The sequence below is a fragment of the Notothenia rossii genome (genome assembly GCF_949606895.1).
Source record: "Notothenia rossii genome assembly, chromosome: 6".
NCBI lineage: Eukaryota > Metazoa > Chordata > Actinopteri > Perciformes > Nototheniidae > Notothenia > Notothenia rossii.
In genome coordinates this window covers 53,315,977-53,332,662 of record NC_136909.1, presented here as the reverse complement: position 1 = coordinate 53,332,662, position 16,686 = coordinate 53,315,977, and the positions used below count along the sequence as shown (strand labels likewise).

Here is a 16,686-nt window from a genome sequence, read left to right as displayed (position 1 = left end):
CAATAATTCTACTCAGGTCACCGGTCGGTTGTTCATAAACTTAACAGGGGGTGTTTCTGGTACAGACTAAAACATGGATCCAGTGTATTTAGAGATTCCCCTAATCTTTAAATCCCCATCACTTACATATCCCGATCACTTAAACCCATCTCATCATTTGATACAAGAACTGCATATAGGGGGGTGAATCATCTTGATTATAACCGCCTCTTGTTTGGGACCGAGTATTTCTAACTCCTCCTCTTGTTGCTCAGCTGATCTTTTGGCTCTGAGGATAAGTGAAAGTCTGTGAAACTCAGCTGGAGTCTTGTTAGTGATGTGGGCATTCTCTATGAGTGAACTAATGGTTCCATGTCTTACTTGATATTGTACTCCCCATCCAACCAACAAGGTGCCAAGTGTAATGAGCACAATCAACAATGCTATTCTGACTCTTATCCCTAGGGGACCCCACAATTGGTTTGGCTTTGTTCTTGTCATCATCTCTATTTTATCCCTGGTTGTGTCCGTTACAGAATTTAAATAATGAGTCCAAAAATGACATACAACAAATTTGACTCTTTTTCAGATGTAAAACAAAAAAAATAGGTTTTCACATTAATGTACAATCTATAAAAATCTATAGACAATTTGTCTTTTGAGCTGTTTCTATCTTTATCTTATTTCTATTTATTGTTTTGTTCCAGCTCTGCCAAATCAGTCCTAACTCCCAATAATGTTCTGGAAGTTGCCAGTGAAGGGTGACAATGTGTGAGGTGGTGTCAATTTGCTCCTTTTTCTTTACCTTTAAACCGGAGCACGTGTGAAGTTTGTTCCAACTTTTCACGCCTCCGTCCACCGGGGATGAGCCCACTGTCTTTTGTGAACTTTCACCCTCAACCAATCACCTGGCCGAACAGGAGTCTCTTCTGGTGTCTCGTCTGGTATCTCTTTAGTTTTCCTAGCCTGCTGTGTAGACAAAACTTGCATAATATTACTCAGAATTCTGACATATTCATCCACTTTTATTTGTCTAATATCTAAAACTGGACCACTCCCTCCTTGGAGAAGGCCCAAGCTTTGGCATACCTCTTGTTGTTATGAGACCTATTGTCAACTACATGTTATTATTTATTAACTACGTCACTGAAATCAACATATCTGTATAATCATGACACTCCCTCCTTTGAGCATAAAATGCTCAATTAATATTGCAATGATTACCCTATTATGAACAGGACATGTAAAACCCATAACGTTGCATTAAATAAATATAAATTCTCCGTGTACCCACAAGGCGTACAAAAATATCGTATGATGTATGGCTTTCTGATGGCATAAATGCATATTCACTAAACATTTTCCATTAGCACTTCTAATAGTTTACTTGTTTCAATAATGCCTTTTGTCATGGTATTGTGCATCATCGTTGCTGCGAAAAACAATACCCCTGGTGTTGCTAATGCGTCTCAATATTTCTAGGATTAGAGGATTGGTTGACACTGCTGAACTAACATATGATAAAAGAATCTTTCTCCAAACTGGAGGGAAAATATGAACTATTCTCACAGAGTGACCTGCATGAAGGGCTGGTGCCCCTCACTCAAATGAGATATTGCCTTACGCACTACACTATAAATCAGTAAAGTTACTCAAGAATAAATAAATAAAGACTGATTGTTGAAACTGTTGTAAAAACCCTACAACTTCTTCATCCAAGCTCTTAATCAGTGTTATGTTATTTAATCTGCAGCTCATGCCTTAAAACAGATACTTCAGACCGATTATAAAATTGTGTTTATGAGAAAAATGTAATCTGACTCCATAAATCACATAATTGTTTGATTAAAAACTGCACTTCTGGCTAAGAATAAATGAAGTTCCCCTTTAAACACAGCCCCGGTCTTCTGACGGGGTCTATCTATGTACTGGCTGGAAAATGTTGGGCCAGTCTCTGTCGCTCCGTCACTGTTCCCCCACTAACAGTCACTCTCTAGTTCTGCTGGGTTCTTGTTGACTTCTTCACTGGTTTGAGACAAGCGACCCTATCGGACACCTCCCTTTGTAGCCAGACTTCACCACAGCAGAATGGAGTTTCTGTTTTCAGGTCTGGACAGCTTCACGTCAGGTGTATCGCCGCCCCTTGCATATTTTGGGTGGAAGCCCGTCTTCTTGACCTCACTAGTTGTGTGGACACAATAGTTTTGTGTGTGGGGGAACAACATCACTCGTAATGTATTTTCCTTCTCATAATTAAAAAATAGTCTGCTAAATGTTCTACTCTGCTACTTCTAATTGGTGGATGCTCTGTGTAAATGCAATATTCTACTCACTATCTTTTAAATAACATTCAACCTCTCCCTCCTGTGGTGACATATGTGGCTCCATCTAGCTGGATTTCAAAATACTCTAGTGCTGAAGATGCATCACCAGATGGTCCGGTCCTCTAAGCTTCCTCATTGTTGTGGATGATACCAGGCTGTCAGTGGCATTTGGTTCATGTTTGGAAATCCTGTACGTCTTTGACATCTCTGAGACCCCCTGCCTCCGTCGTCATCATGGAAACTGCATGGTGGGCCGTTGTGTGGTGCATGTAGTGGGTATTTCATTTGTTGTTGTGGACAATCTCTAGCCCAATGGCCCAGCTGATTGCATATGTAGCATCCATCGAACCGGAGAACTTTTCCTCTGCCTCTGCCTCCTCGGAAACCTCCTGGTTGTTGGTTCTCCATCTGATTCTCTGGCTGGTGAGGTTCAACTGTTTGAGATGTCTGCACTGCATTCTCTGGTTCTTCCTGAGCTTGAATTGTTGGAGGAATCTGCCCTGCCTTCTCTGATGTAGCTGCCATTTGTCTTGCCGCTTTCTTGTTTTTATTAGCTTCGGTATCTTTCTCAGCCATTTGTATCTTCAAGAGTCTTAGTTGTAATGTTTTAATTTCTTCGTCTTTTTCCTTCTGGGATGCTTGGTATTTCATATCGTGGTAAATGAGATGTTGTCTCCATTCTTCAATGGGTATAGCGTCTAATACCACCACATCTCCCAGGCTTGCCTGCACTGAATGGGGAAGGGCGTTAATGATCGCGTTCTTCCACAGCATTACGACAGACGGTGAAACGTCATGTCGTTCTCCAGTGCAGTCCTCCCACACTCCTTCACATCTCTTCAGGAAGGCATACATGTCTTCCCCCGGTTCTTTTCTCAGGTAGTTGAGGGCATGTAAACTCTGTGTTGTTGGGTAGATTTGACGAATTGCAGCCTAATACCTCGACCTGACTTTGTTGAAGAAAATGTAATCTGGAGAGTTGGTGCATTTGGCCTTGGAATCCACTGCTTTTGCCTCTAGTCTTCCTTCTATCCGTCCAAGCAGTGCCCTCATGTCTCCCAAGCACAGGTGGTCTTGGACTGTGTATTTCTCCAGATCATTCACCCACTTCTGACCTCCTTGTGTAAGTGGAGGTAGTTTTGCCGCTAATGCTTCCATGTCTCTGTGAGTCCATGATTGGTATTTCAATCCTCCTTCTCCAGCCGCTATCAGCGGTAGCATGAGTGTTGGGCAGTTCTTGAGTCTTCCAGCTTCAGTTACGGTTGTGGTGTCTGGAGAACCTTCGCCTTCTCTTCTCTTGAGTTGTGCTTCCATACTTTTGCTGAGGTCTTCCATCTTTCTGTTGAGCTCCTCTTCCATTCTTATGCCTAGTTCTTTCAATCTTCTGTTGAGCTCACCAGATAGGAGTCTTACCTCATATTCCAAGTCTTTGACACGTGTAGCTGTGGGGAGACCGTCCAACTCCAATACTCCTCCTAAAACACCTAGAGTTGGAGCTTGTATTGGGGGTTGAAAGAAACTGTATTCTTCTGTCATGTAGTGAGGAGGCGCATCTGTCAGGCTTGGAATGAGCTTTGAAGGTTGGATTACTGGAGCTTCTTCTGTCTTTTCATTCTTATCTTCCTTTGCTGTGAGCTCTGCTCCTTGAGCCACATACATGCTGTTCGTTGATTCTTGGCTGACATATTTTAGATGGAGTACCAGACTTGTAACTCTAGATTTTCTTTTTTCAGCTCTGTTCATAGAAATGTTTTCAGGTCCATATCAAGAGGGTTGTCCGGCTTTGATCCATGCTTTTTCCTGTTGTAGGTATTCAGCATTCTCATGTTCAACTACAGCTTTTCTATGGGCTTTCGTTGGTCCAGGCTGATCATCTGCTGGAAACAGTCCTCTCGTTTGCCACTGTTCCAACAGTTTCTCCATGTGGTTCCATGTCTTTTGTCTAAGATTTGGAACTGTTATAGCATCTGATCTGATTTTTATCCTTCCCTTGATATCTGCTGTTGAGCCTGGCTCTGCGTCTAGTCTCAACTTAGTTTGTTTTGGTGACATGTTCTCTAATTATTTATTAACTTATCAAAGATGAAGCACTAATCTTCTGACTAGCACCTTCGTTGCTGTTCGTCCGAACTTTAAAAAAATGTTAGTTGCTCAAGGTTTCTTTTTTTTTTTTTTTTTAAAGTTATAGATTTTTTTTTTTAAGTTTTAGGTAAAATATGAATAAAGTTAATTAATATATAAAAATTATGCAAAGTTAAAATATGAAATGTTAAAATAAAGTTGTACCGTGTATGTTTTTGACTTTGAAATATGAATATGGTTCAAATCCAAATCTCCTGTGTACAGTGCATACCAAAATGTATGAAATTATGCAAATGTCTCAACTTGTGTTAGCTTCAAGAAAGTGGTGTTTGAATATTCTACAGTCTAGGTTATGTTATTCTGTAAAGTTTCTCATCTCATAATTAGAAACCACTTTGCAATTCTATTCTGGCGATCAAGCTTATGTTTATTTATAACACTTAAAATTATACTTCACAATGCTATGGTGTTTCTTCTATTTGTGTAATAATTCTGTACTACCACCAGAGTGCGCTATTTTAATTTCCTAGCTTAATCCACTAGGGAATAGCTGTTGCAAAACTGACTTGTTTTTAACAAGGAGAAACTTATTTTCCTTACAAATATCTTTAAAATAGGAAGAACATTACACTATGGTTAAATAACACAGCACGTAACCGCCAAAACACATTTGCAACCAGGAATATTTCAAAAACCGCCAAAACACATTTGCCAGCAGAATTATATCAATAATCCGCCAATACACTTTTGCCAGCAGCAATACTTCAAAACTTTGAAAATACAACAATCCTTCCCTTTAATATCCAAAAATTGATTCAGCCATCTAGTTCCAACTGTGACAAGAAGTATTATTCGTTCCTCACAAGATGGAAGTCAGGAAAATGCCTCATTGGAGTGAAACCAGCTGCATAAGAACAAAGAAAGGTGTGCTTTGAATTTGCATTTCACGAAATGGCGATAGCCCTGTCTTTGTTTTTCCACATGTGGGGTGTAAACAAGATGGCACCCGATTATTTCGCACTCTGACCTGTAGACAAAGAGATTTGTCCATGCGGCTCTCAGGTGGGAGTTTAAACAATGGCGAGGTGATCTTTAAACGAACCGTAACAAAGTAAACCACTGGTGTGGTATTATAAACCCTGAAATCCAAGCCAAAACAACACTTAGTTTAAAATAACAACATTTCTATCTAGTTTACTATGAAAAACATGGGCTTTATCTTATTGATATCATCACTTAAAGTTAGGAACCCTTACGCACTAGCTATAAACCTGTTCACGTAATATTTGACTTTATAGTCGACTATGGTTAACTGTTGCTATTTGGACACGCCAAACCGGGACCAATATGGAGACCTATCAGCAACTAATAATAGACCGTTGTCTTATTACTGCACTGCTGTTGTAATTCCGATTACCGTAACCCACCTGCAATATCTTGTTTAAAAACAGAACAGTTTTAACCACTGATAAAGGCTTAGAACTTAACCAAGCCTTTTCTTGAAAAGGACTTTCTTTAAAGCAACGACTTCGGTTACTTAACTCTGAGTTGATTCACTATGCCCTGCTGGTTTTCACTTACTCGGCCCTTAACCGATTCGCTATGTCTCCAGATCTTAACAAAAATCGTCAAATGGGCTATATACCCTTACGTCATAGGCTAACTAACTACGAGCGTAACAAGAGACGCCTACGTGAAAACAGCAAGGCACCTATCCGAAGTACAATGTCCACACACATTTATATTTAAAATTCAACACCCACACATGGTTAATAGCATGCAGGGTTAATGGAACAAAAGAAAGTGTGAACTCACCCTGCTTGTGACAAAACAACGCCTCGTGGTTTTAGAGTGATTATTTTATCAATTTGGGTTGTTTTAACATTAAAATGCACAGCTATTTTCAGGATCCACCGGCTGCCGTCAAACACACAAATCTAACTTTGCCTAGTTTAACTAGTGAAGAATCTTTGTCATAACAGGCATCTTCGTACCGATTCATTTGAGCTCTTGTGTGTCGAATGGCTGCAAGCGTCTCCAGGAAACAGCCGGTTGGTTTTCTCTCCTCGGTCAGCGGGATCACGTCGGGGAACTCACCAGATTGCAAACTGTGTTCGTTATTCTCCCGTCCAGGAGAGAAGCTTTAAAAGGAGACTAAATGGAGTCTCTGTGAAAGTTCAATTGGGTACTTTAATTTAAAAAAGGCGCGGGTTGGTCACAAGCATGATATTGTTCAGTCAGACAAACAGCTGTGATCCGCTCCTCGTTAGGGAAGAGAAGCCCTGGATCTCTCCTCCGGTGCTGTTATATATCCTCTGCTGGCTCCTCCCCGCCAGCCGGCTCGCCTCGTCTCCAATGTCCGTTGTTGCATTTAAACAGAGGATTGGTTCTTTTCACATTCAATATATGCTTAACACGCCTTTTCTCCTCATATTCTCTTTCATCACTTTTCATTTAACACATTCTAAACACTGTAATCAATACTCTAAAAAATACTTCTCGGCTCGTTTGGTTTCCGGTCATTCCGGATGTTGTCACATGCTACTCTCGTCTGTAAACAATAATGTATTCAAATAAACCGTACCTTCATTTAATATTCAGCATGGTAGTATCTCGACATCTATAGTTGTAGTGTTAAATCAGTAGGCTTCGGTTTGCACCTCTCCATATCATTTCGCTACTAAATTCACCTCTTTAGGAAATTGTATATTAGCCACATGCTAAATGCTAACCGTAGATGAAGGATTTTCAGATCAAAAGCTTAACTGCTTGTGCACAAGAATTTCTGGTTTTTCAGTATAAAAGAGCATTAAAACTGACGGCATGTTTAAACTACATTTCCCCATTAAAACATTGATTTTAATTTCTAACAGTACCCAGTGTTGAACAAGACCCAAACCTTTGAGAGATGAAAAAAGACACATCTGCTTTAATCAACTGCCAAGTAGTCAAGTCTGCATTTGTGTCTGTTCATTTGTAAAACGTGGAATTCGGTTTCTTTTTAATGGCCTAGGTGGATTTTGGCTTTTTTTTCTCCTGCCAAGATACTTTTAGACACACTTTGAGGTATGCAAAACCTTAAAACCAGAACACTGATGGCTGGCTTACGCTGCAAACGTCATCACCTTTCAACAAGAGAGTAAGTATATAAAACGTTATTTTGTATATTTTACACATCAGCAGAAACAGAGAGAGAGATTGCAGGAAGGGGGGAGACAGAACCCCTCCCCCCTCTGTCTAGTGATAAGATGGCAGGAAGGGGGGAGGAGGGGGCAGGGCCAGGCTCACACACACACACACACACACACACACACACACACACACACACACACACACACACACACACACACACACACACACACACACACACACACACACACACACACACACACACACCAACAGGCCTGACAGCCATAGTAAGAGGAAAGTGTGACAGTAAGGGAATGTGTGTAGACTAACTTAATCAACACTTTTTGACTAGGAAAGCAAAAGGTGCTTTCTTTGTTCTGATCAGCCCCAATCTGCATACTCTGTCTGAATACATTGAGAGTTACTTTTGACTCTAACAGTGTTCCACTGGATTCATAGCTTTCTGAACTTATTTCTTAGCAGCAATTCGGTTATTTTTTAATGGCCTAGGCGCATTTTGGCTTTTTTTTCTCTTGCCAAGATACTTTTAGACACACTTTGAGGTATGCAAAGCCTTGAAACTAGAACACTGATGGCTGGCTTACGCTGCAAACTTTATCGCCTTTTTAACAAGAGAGTAAGTATATAAAACGTTATTTTGTATATTTTACACATCAGCAGAAACAGAGAGAGATGGCAGGAAGGGGGGAGACAGTCCCCCCACCCCACCTTTACAGACACTGGCCATAGTAAGAGGAAAGTGCCTCGAGAAGTCCCCCAGCCCGCTGACGCCAGCTTCCGAGTCGTCTGCTGTAGGGATGTCCGCGAGGTCCTTCTCCTCCAGTCCGCTGATGACAGCTTCCGAGCCGTCTGCTGTAGGTATGTCCTCGTTGACGATAGCCAGGTCCGTCCTGATGTCCTCCATGGTCCTAGCCGGAGGTTTCCCCGCCGCACACTGGCTCCAGTAGTACCCGATGTCCCCCTTTTCTCCTCGGCGGACGGCATGAGATGTCCTCTGGGTCACTCTGTAGAGGCCTGAGAACCTGGGGTTGAGCCACGTAGGCCTGACGACCTTCAGCCAGACGAACTCCGCTGTGTCGGCCTCCTGCTCCACGGGTCCCCCTTTTGGCGTCAGCAACCTGTGTGGAGAAATCTGATACCCACCCCTCAAGTCTACGCTCAGGGCTTCTGGGCCCTCAGGTGTTTGACCCACCACTGGTATGCTGCTTGGAGCCTGTTGGTGGGGTGTCTTAAAACAACAGCCGTCTGTGAACAGGTTTTCTAAATTAGTTGCAGACCTCCTATCTGCCAGTGCAGCTTCAGAATCTTAATACTTGGCCTGTGTCAACAAAATAAACCCTAACATCTTTAGGTGAACTAAATAACATATTTCAATAGCTCTGAATGTCTGACAAGCATCTGTGTTATTTTTAAATGAAATCCTTGAGATCCTATTTAAAATCTAAATATAATATGAACTGCTAATGTTTCTGGTAATGGAACACACTAATGTTATGGATTAAAAACAACTAAAATCATGATACTGACAAAGTGAATAATGTCCTTGTGATACTGCTTCTACCTGTCACTGCTTAGATATTATCAAGCTGAAAAAATGAATACAGAAATCCAACATATGTCATCAAATGTCTTTCAATTATGAATTGAAATTAAATGTACATCCCAATAATGATCTAAACAGTCTATGGCTTTTACTTCTTTACCAGGCTAGTTACAAGATGTTGTCTAAATTAAATTCTATCTCATTACATTACTATGTTTTAACTTAGCTGTAATATGTTCTTTCTACATTTCAAACCTCAGTTCCTTTAATACCTGTTGAAATATTACACAAAAATTTCATTATCGCAGTTCACCTTCTCTGGTATTCTCATTCTGGAAATTACCTCTCTCAGTAGTCCCTCGGCCACTGATTCTGCATCTGTGTTACCTGTTATAACTCAATCAATATTAGAAACATGTCAACATTTTTTAGGAAATCTCTCGTTTCCCTTGGAGCTCCAGAATAATGTGTTAGTCTAAAAACATGCTTGGTCAGTCATTGTTTTAGAATCATGCAGTTGCACTGATCACATGCAGACATTTCATTCACACTCACACTGTCAGTCAGGGTCAAAGGTAATTTGGTCTCAGTCTTTTTGGCCATGTGTCGTGCTCTGCAGAGACTCTAATATTCTACTAGCTGGAGTTGTACTAGTGACATCATTGTGTTGATGTCAACCAATGCAACAAAGTTTTTCTCGTGTTCGCAGCACCATTTTCTTCAGATGTTTAACAAACAAATTATCAATACACTTTATTAATATACCACCCCTAGGAAACACAATACCTGACAAATGTTCATGCAAGGCATTCTTAAGTGAACCTGCAGAAAACAGCCTTTTGAGTTAATATTCCAAATTAAATCAATAATAATAACAATAATCCATTTTATCAATTTGTTTACCCTTAGAAGTGAACATACCTCATAATGTTACATAAGGCTGTGAAACTAAGCTTTAGCAAAATCAATCATTATTACTGTTTCAGATTTAACTGGAGGTTGAACAAACAAAACCTTTTTTGTTTACATCATGCAAACCACTAACATATTTTCCAATTTCAGCATCAGCCTTGTTACTCTAAAATTATGTCTTAAATAGGAATATTAGAAATGAAACAAATATTTAATCTTCAGAAATGTTCTTAACAAATGGAGAGTAATGCCATCTCTCTATCTAGTGAATAGCCAACATATTTAAAAAATGTCAGATATACAAAAATAAGCCTAAATACTCTTTTACTATTAAAGTCTAAAGCTAGACCTAAGCTGAACAGTTTTGGTAATGGACAATTTAATCTAGAAACAAAACAAAACTGGACTTGTGTTCTTGTGATGTGTTCTTCAAAATACATTATTAAATACCTTGTGAAGTATTCACAATATAACTAATCCTCTCTAGGATATGAAATCCATTCATCTTTAACCAGATACTATTTCCCTATTTATTTTTAATTCATGATAACAATGGTATAACGTCCACACGTTTACCCATAGCTAGTTTCTATGTCAAGATCTATCATGTGTGACATAATAATCAGATGTCTTGTTTGCCAAACAAGGATATTAAACTTTAATCTTTTCAGTATTCCAGACCATCATTAAACAATCAGCCTCCTTTCCTAAACGCTTAAGCATATCGTTCTACACCACCTTCTGATAAACTCTTGCACAGTTATGCTGTAAAATCATCGCATGATTTCTTCAGAGTCTGAACAGACTGAGACCAGCCTGTCTCTTGTTCTTGTTATATTGAAAACAGTCAATGATTCATTGTCCTCTTCAGCTGTAGTCAGTGGCAGGGCCCCCAAAAAGCTAGAACCGGCCCTGGTCAGTGGGCTCCAAGGAAACTCTCTCTGGCATTGGGATGTCCTGAGGGGGAAGGGACCTCTGGATCAATGTGATACAATCAGCAGACACACGTTGTCTTCTGCACAGCAGAAATCCCCAAAAACTGCAGTACCTCTTCACACCACTGTTGCCTTGACAACGAGGCACAAGCAAACTGTCCATACCTCCTCAGAGATGCGTTCTTTGCACAGTTCTTCTGTTTCTGTAATGAGCAACTTTTCACCAACACACTGATTCAGAGTACAACCCAAAGGTGGCGCACAACTATCCAATGCTGCTGTAATCACAGCAAATCAGCTACTGAGAAAAACTCAATGTAAATCTCTCCCCCAGCGGGTTACAAAATAAAACAGCTGAGTGTCTATATCAGGGGTCTCCAACACGTCGATCGCGAGCTACCGGTAGCTCGCAAGCTCTCAATAAGTAGCTCGCCAAGCAAATCCAACATATAAAAAATACACACAACAAAAAAAGAAATGTAATTAAAAGAATCTACCCTATGCATAAACGAAACCTCAATCATAGCGAGTTCTATCTACTTACTACAACTTTATATCTATCTAACACCCCTCCTCCCCCCACCCCCACCCCCACAATGAATATCGACCAATCACGTTCTTGCTTGATTTGCGGGACCAGCGTTGCAGTCGGGAAGAAAAGCAATGTGGAGCGGCAGCTCACCGCTTCATAAGGAGTTTAACCGTGATTTTCCTTCTGGCAGAATCGACACAACACATCAGCCCCATTGAACACAGCCTAGTCATGCCAGCCTATACAGCACATGAGGGGCAGAGTTTTACTCTGTGTGTGTTGCAACTTGCATATATATTTATTGCACTTGACGCACACACACGCATGGCGTAATTTCCACTGGGGACAGGGGGGACATGTCCCCCCCACTCTTCAAAATCCCGTTTGTGTCCCCCCACTTTACAAATATGTTTATTCTTTTTTTTACCGCAAGCCGTCATCGCCCAAAGGGGCACACAGCCTCTGTGAGTGAGCGAGACAGAGGGAGAGAGAGAGCTAGAGAGAGCAAACATTTATCTATTTAATATAGATGTACAAAATAAAGTAAGAAATCATTCCAATGTGTACTATAAGACAGTAAAAAAAAAAAAGTTTAAAATTATGTGATTAGTAAAATATGCATAAAGAAATAAAGAATGCTAACTTAAATAAGATAAAAATAAACAAGTTTAAAATATTTGTTATTGGTTGTGATCATATTCTTTACATGTTACTTGTTAGATGTTTTTATCCAAAGCGACTTACATACTCAATACTGTGGACAATCCCCACAGGAGCAATTTGGGGTGAAGTGTCTGGCCCTGGGACACAACCACATGCTGACTGCAGCGGGGTTTGAACCTGTGCTCCCCTGATCCGAACACCAACGCACTACTCCACTGCGCCACGCGCCTCCCTGTGTGTTCTAAAGATGTTTGGATTATTGAAAAGTATACAGCTCCCTTTCATATGAGTGTTGAGAGCTGTATCCATAAATTCATGTTGTGCTCAAAGATTGATGCATTTAACTTCAACTTTAAAAAACAAAAATCTTCCCAGGGGTGCATGCCCCCAAATAAAGCAGGTTAAAATAATTAAATTGCATACATTTTCTTTTAGTAAACACTGAAAACGGGTCCCACAGACCCAAACAGCACACAAAGGTTAAAGGTAAGCATATAATAATGTTAAAATGTGCTAAATATATACACTGCAAAAAACAAAAAAAGAGTAAAAGTAGCTCACGACTTGTTTTATTTTTTGAAAGTAGCTCTCATCCTAAAAAAGGTTGGAGACCCCTGGTCTATATGGTCAGGAATGCTGAAACATGTGAATGCCAAACCCATTAATGGTAACAGTCTTCCTATTCTTCATTACTTCAGTTCTAAGTTAATAGGCAAAACAAAGACACCTTTCTTAACCACTATAGATTCATCTTTTATCTACTTGCTTATTCTATTCTTTTTCAAATTGTTTATCTAAGTTGTGTGTTATAAGCATGGTTAGATTTGTAACAGAATACAAAACGAACTGTATTCAGCGCTATATATTTAAAACAAGTAATCTGACTATAGTTAATGAATATATTTTTGGAAGACTTAAAGGAAATATTACAAAATGTAATCTTCATTATTACTAAAGCTGAAACCTAAATAAATCATCACGGAACATTTCTCTGTCCTTATTTCTTAATTGTTTCAATAAAAACTAAAAAGCATTGTGAAAACTCCAATTTTTGAGAACATCTCAACACTTTTATTCCATCTAAGCACGAATGTTTATGACAAACTCGTCCTATTAATCCCAAACGGTCCCTAATGGTATCAATTGTGAACTTTTCTTAATATTAATTGGAAATGCAACGTATGTTCTCTTTAGAACAAAGACAGGATAGTTGCAGCTGAAACTGGTTAATAGCAATTTTCTGTTAACCTAGATAAGCCTGTTGTTCTTATATCTAGTAAATATATTCTTATTTTATGTTACTCATAAAACAATATGACATTTTCCAGAATAGTAGTAACTCTATATAACCTGTACTCTCTCTATACTTCTTCAAACCATCTGACTTTTCTCTCTCTCTTCCTCTCTGCGCCCTGCAGCTGCCGGCCCAAGCTTCTCTCATCAAAACCTCTTTTGTTCTCCAACTGTGTGAGATGGCTTTTAGCCTCGTGCAGCACCTCTATCATGCTTAAACATTAACAGATTCCCTCTGACAAACTTAAAAAAACCTTCTTTTTACTTTCTACTCCTTCTTCATAAACTTAAAAACACCATTGTGGTAGATCGTTTACGTTTTCAGTTTCCTATCTACTTTAAACAACCATCAACTGAGAGTAACTGTATATGATAACAACTCCTAAATAACCTTACAATATATATTTCTTCCAATGAGTTCGTTATTTCATGTCTAACAAATTCTCCTCTTTCCATGTCGTATTCTAGATGGAAAAATCCACCTATCATATTTAATTTGAATAAAACCTTACCCTTAATGTACTTCATATACTCAGTAAATCTCTTTTTACTTTCCCCTAAGGTGACTGTATGTAATATAATTTTTCCTTGAAGTATAATTAAGTACAATCCTTAGTTAATGACAAATACCATACAATTCACAACGCAATGCAACGGTATCAATCAGTTCTCAAAGACTATGTTTAAATAGCAGCAAATCATTGTTTCTTATTTATTTCAATATATCTACCACTTCAAATCACACCTTGATCTGTTAATTTTCTATGTATTTCACTCCAACTTCAGATCACTAGAGAAAAAAGCAAGCAGACACACTCCGGGCTGCTGCTGCTGCTCTCAGCCTTTTTAGGAGAAGGGGGGCTTCCTTCAACAATTAACACTTCTGCTATCCTTTTATTCAAATTTTCTGCTTGAACCCACTGTTCTCGTAAGCTCTTAACTCACGCTCCTCTCGTTAAAATTCTCCCTTCATTATGACTTCGTATCTATTCATCTGACTTACTGTCTTTGTTACCAGTAAATATTCAGAGAAAAAATTCCCCGTACAGTCTATTCATCTTTTATTGTCCGATGTTTATTCCAACAAGTTTAGCGAGCCTCTCAGCGCGCTTCAACACTGTCTTTCAACGATGTGACGCTGACATGGAGTTGTAACCCAGGCTTACATAACTCTTTATCGTGACGTTTGGCTTTATAGATTCAACCCCACAGAACAAAGGATTAATGAGGTCCGGTCACTTCAAAATTGCTTTTTGAAGGTTGCGTTACTCTCCTTTGGATTTAATTACAACTCAACTTCGATTCCTATGAACCTAAGAATAGTTATTCAGATTTGTTCCTGGATTGCGTCTGAAAACAGCCACTGAACATCCCCCAACGAGTCTTCAGCCGTCTCCTTTCTGAAAAAAGTACGGGGCCTTTCACCTTCGTCTTACATACCTCGTTGATTCACTTTTATGTTATATAACTTTCCTACCTATCTAAAATATGTATTTGTATACTCCACCGCAACAACTATGACACCGGAATATGTCTCTGACAACTCTAAAATGTAGTTTAGCCAATTACAGACCTTTGATAGAAACAGGCTTGTCTGCTCACCTTTCAATTGTAGGATCCTCGTTTTAGTTGTCAGAGATTATTCTAGGCCTCTTCTCCGGACCATTCGTCCGCTGGCTGCTGATTTTCCTTTCAAAAACCCTACTCATGACGTCGCCACGTCATGACGTCATCACGTCGGGGAAACACCATTTGTTGGGGCAGAATCTCTGCTCCGCGCCGTTCCTATATGAGCGGGTTCTCAAAAGAAGGAAAAATTCAAAGCAGCCAGGATAAGGGTTAAACAATAATCTACTTTAATGGTGGAAACATACAAATACTTCCCCTAATCACGAAGCACTCTGCAGAGTACTCCGGGCTCAGGTTCTACCACCGTGTGAGACACGTGTCAGGAACGGCAAGTCAAAAACAAGAGCGCCGATCTTCAAAATGATCACAACATTTATACACAGAGTTCACTTCTGAGCGAGCTAGACAGTGAGTTGGTAGTGTTTCATTGGTTGGTTTCCCTTCTGGGCGGGACTCCAGGTAGTAAGTCCGCAGTTGTTGATTCCATGTTGCTTCTGTGCGCGTGTGTGTGTGTGTGTGTGTGTTTGTCCCTCTGCCCTCAGGCAGATCCCCCAATCAATGATTTGGAGTCATGACAGAGGACTCTTTGACAAGACACATACTCATTCCCCCTAAACATCTTCAACACACAAAAACATCGTATCATGTATCTTATCACACAACAGTCACCTGTTTTTCTCTATGAAAGCCATATTTGTAAATATCCAAACGCCATCGTCCCATGACAGTCCCCGCATCAGTCAACCAACATAAGTTAATTGTTCTTGTGGCTTAATGGCTTCCCTGAACTTCCCTTCACCCCAAAGTCAGCTTACTAGGAATTAATACATGTTATTGATAAGCTCAAAAGGACGTTTATCTTGTTTACTGCTGGGTGACCCAAGTCTCAAGGCCTGCAGGATGTGTAGGAGATAAACATTAATTCTACAAGACTTTAACTGCCTTATATCTGAAAATGTATCCGGGAATTCCCCTGTTGACTGCAAGGACTATTGATAATTAACAGAAAGACCCTAGGGGCCTCTTCTTGGTATCTGCTAGGCAGAAGTCACTCAATGCAGAAATCACAAGTTTAACACACATTCTATATAAGGTGACATTAAAATGAATATACCAGATTGAACTTTCCTGCCATAACACGTTACTTTAATACTTCAAATAATTAAAATAATACTTCAGTTCTTCTAATTAGTGTCTACAGTGTGTGCCTATTGAGCTGTTTAGAGCCATGTGGGACAAAACCCGATCATGCCCCTCCCTCTCACTGTATAAGTGAACGGTGACTGTAAAAACTACACTGCGCATGCTCAGAGTATTGTCCTATTTAATGTGTGTGGCAAAAAATAATGACCATAGGGGCTCACTAGCTGCCATCCCCACCATACGTCATCTCACATAATTCAGAGCTGATTGGCTGTAAGTAAGTGTGCCGCGAAAAGTGTGGTGTGTGAAGAGCAGACGAGAGACGCGTCCTAAAACCCGGAAGTAAGCTGCGCATGGGTTCCCTCCACAAAAAAGCAATGAGATTTCTCCATAGGATTTTAGAAAATAGCTCAAAATAAGATCTGTGGGAAACGTAGCTGTTAGATAAATGCACGTTTTGTTCAGCAGGATAATATCCACATGTCTACCCTACTTTTATAA

At 39.8% G+C, this 16,686-nt stretch overlaps 1 protein-coding gene across 1 annotated transcript in view; it reads left to right on the top strand.

The window, feature by feature from the left end:
* The window catches only part of LOC307044614 (voltage-dependent N-type calcium channel subunit alpha-1B-like), a 576,385-nt gene that overhangs the window by 344,601 nt on the left and 215,098 nt on the right, over positions 1 to 16,686 (top strand). Inside the window, exon 21 of the mRNA XM_079689925.1 lies at positions 8,193 to 8,454. Within this exon, the coding sequence (XP_079546051.1) occupies positions 8,193 to 8,454 (262 nt within the window). The remainder of the gene's footprint in view (positions 1 to 8,192; positions 8,455 to 16,686) is intronic.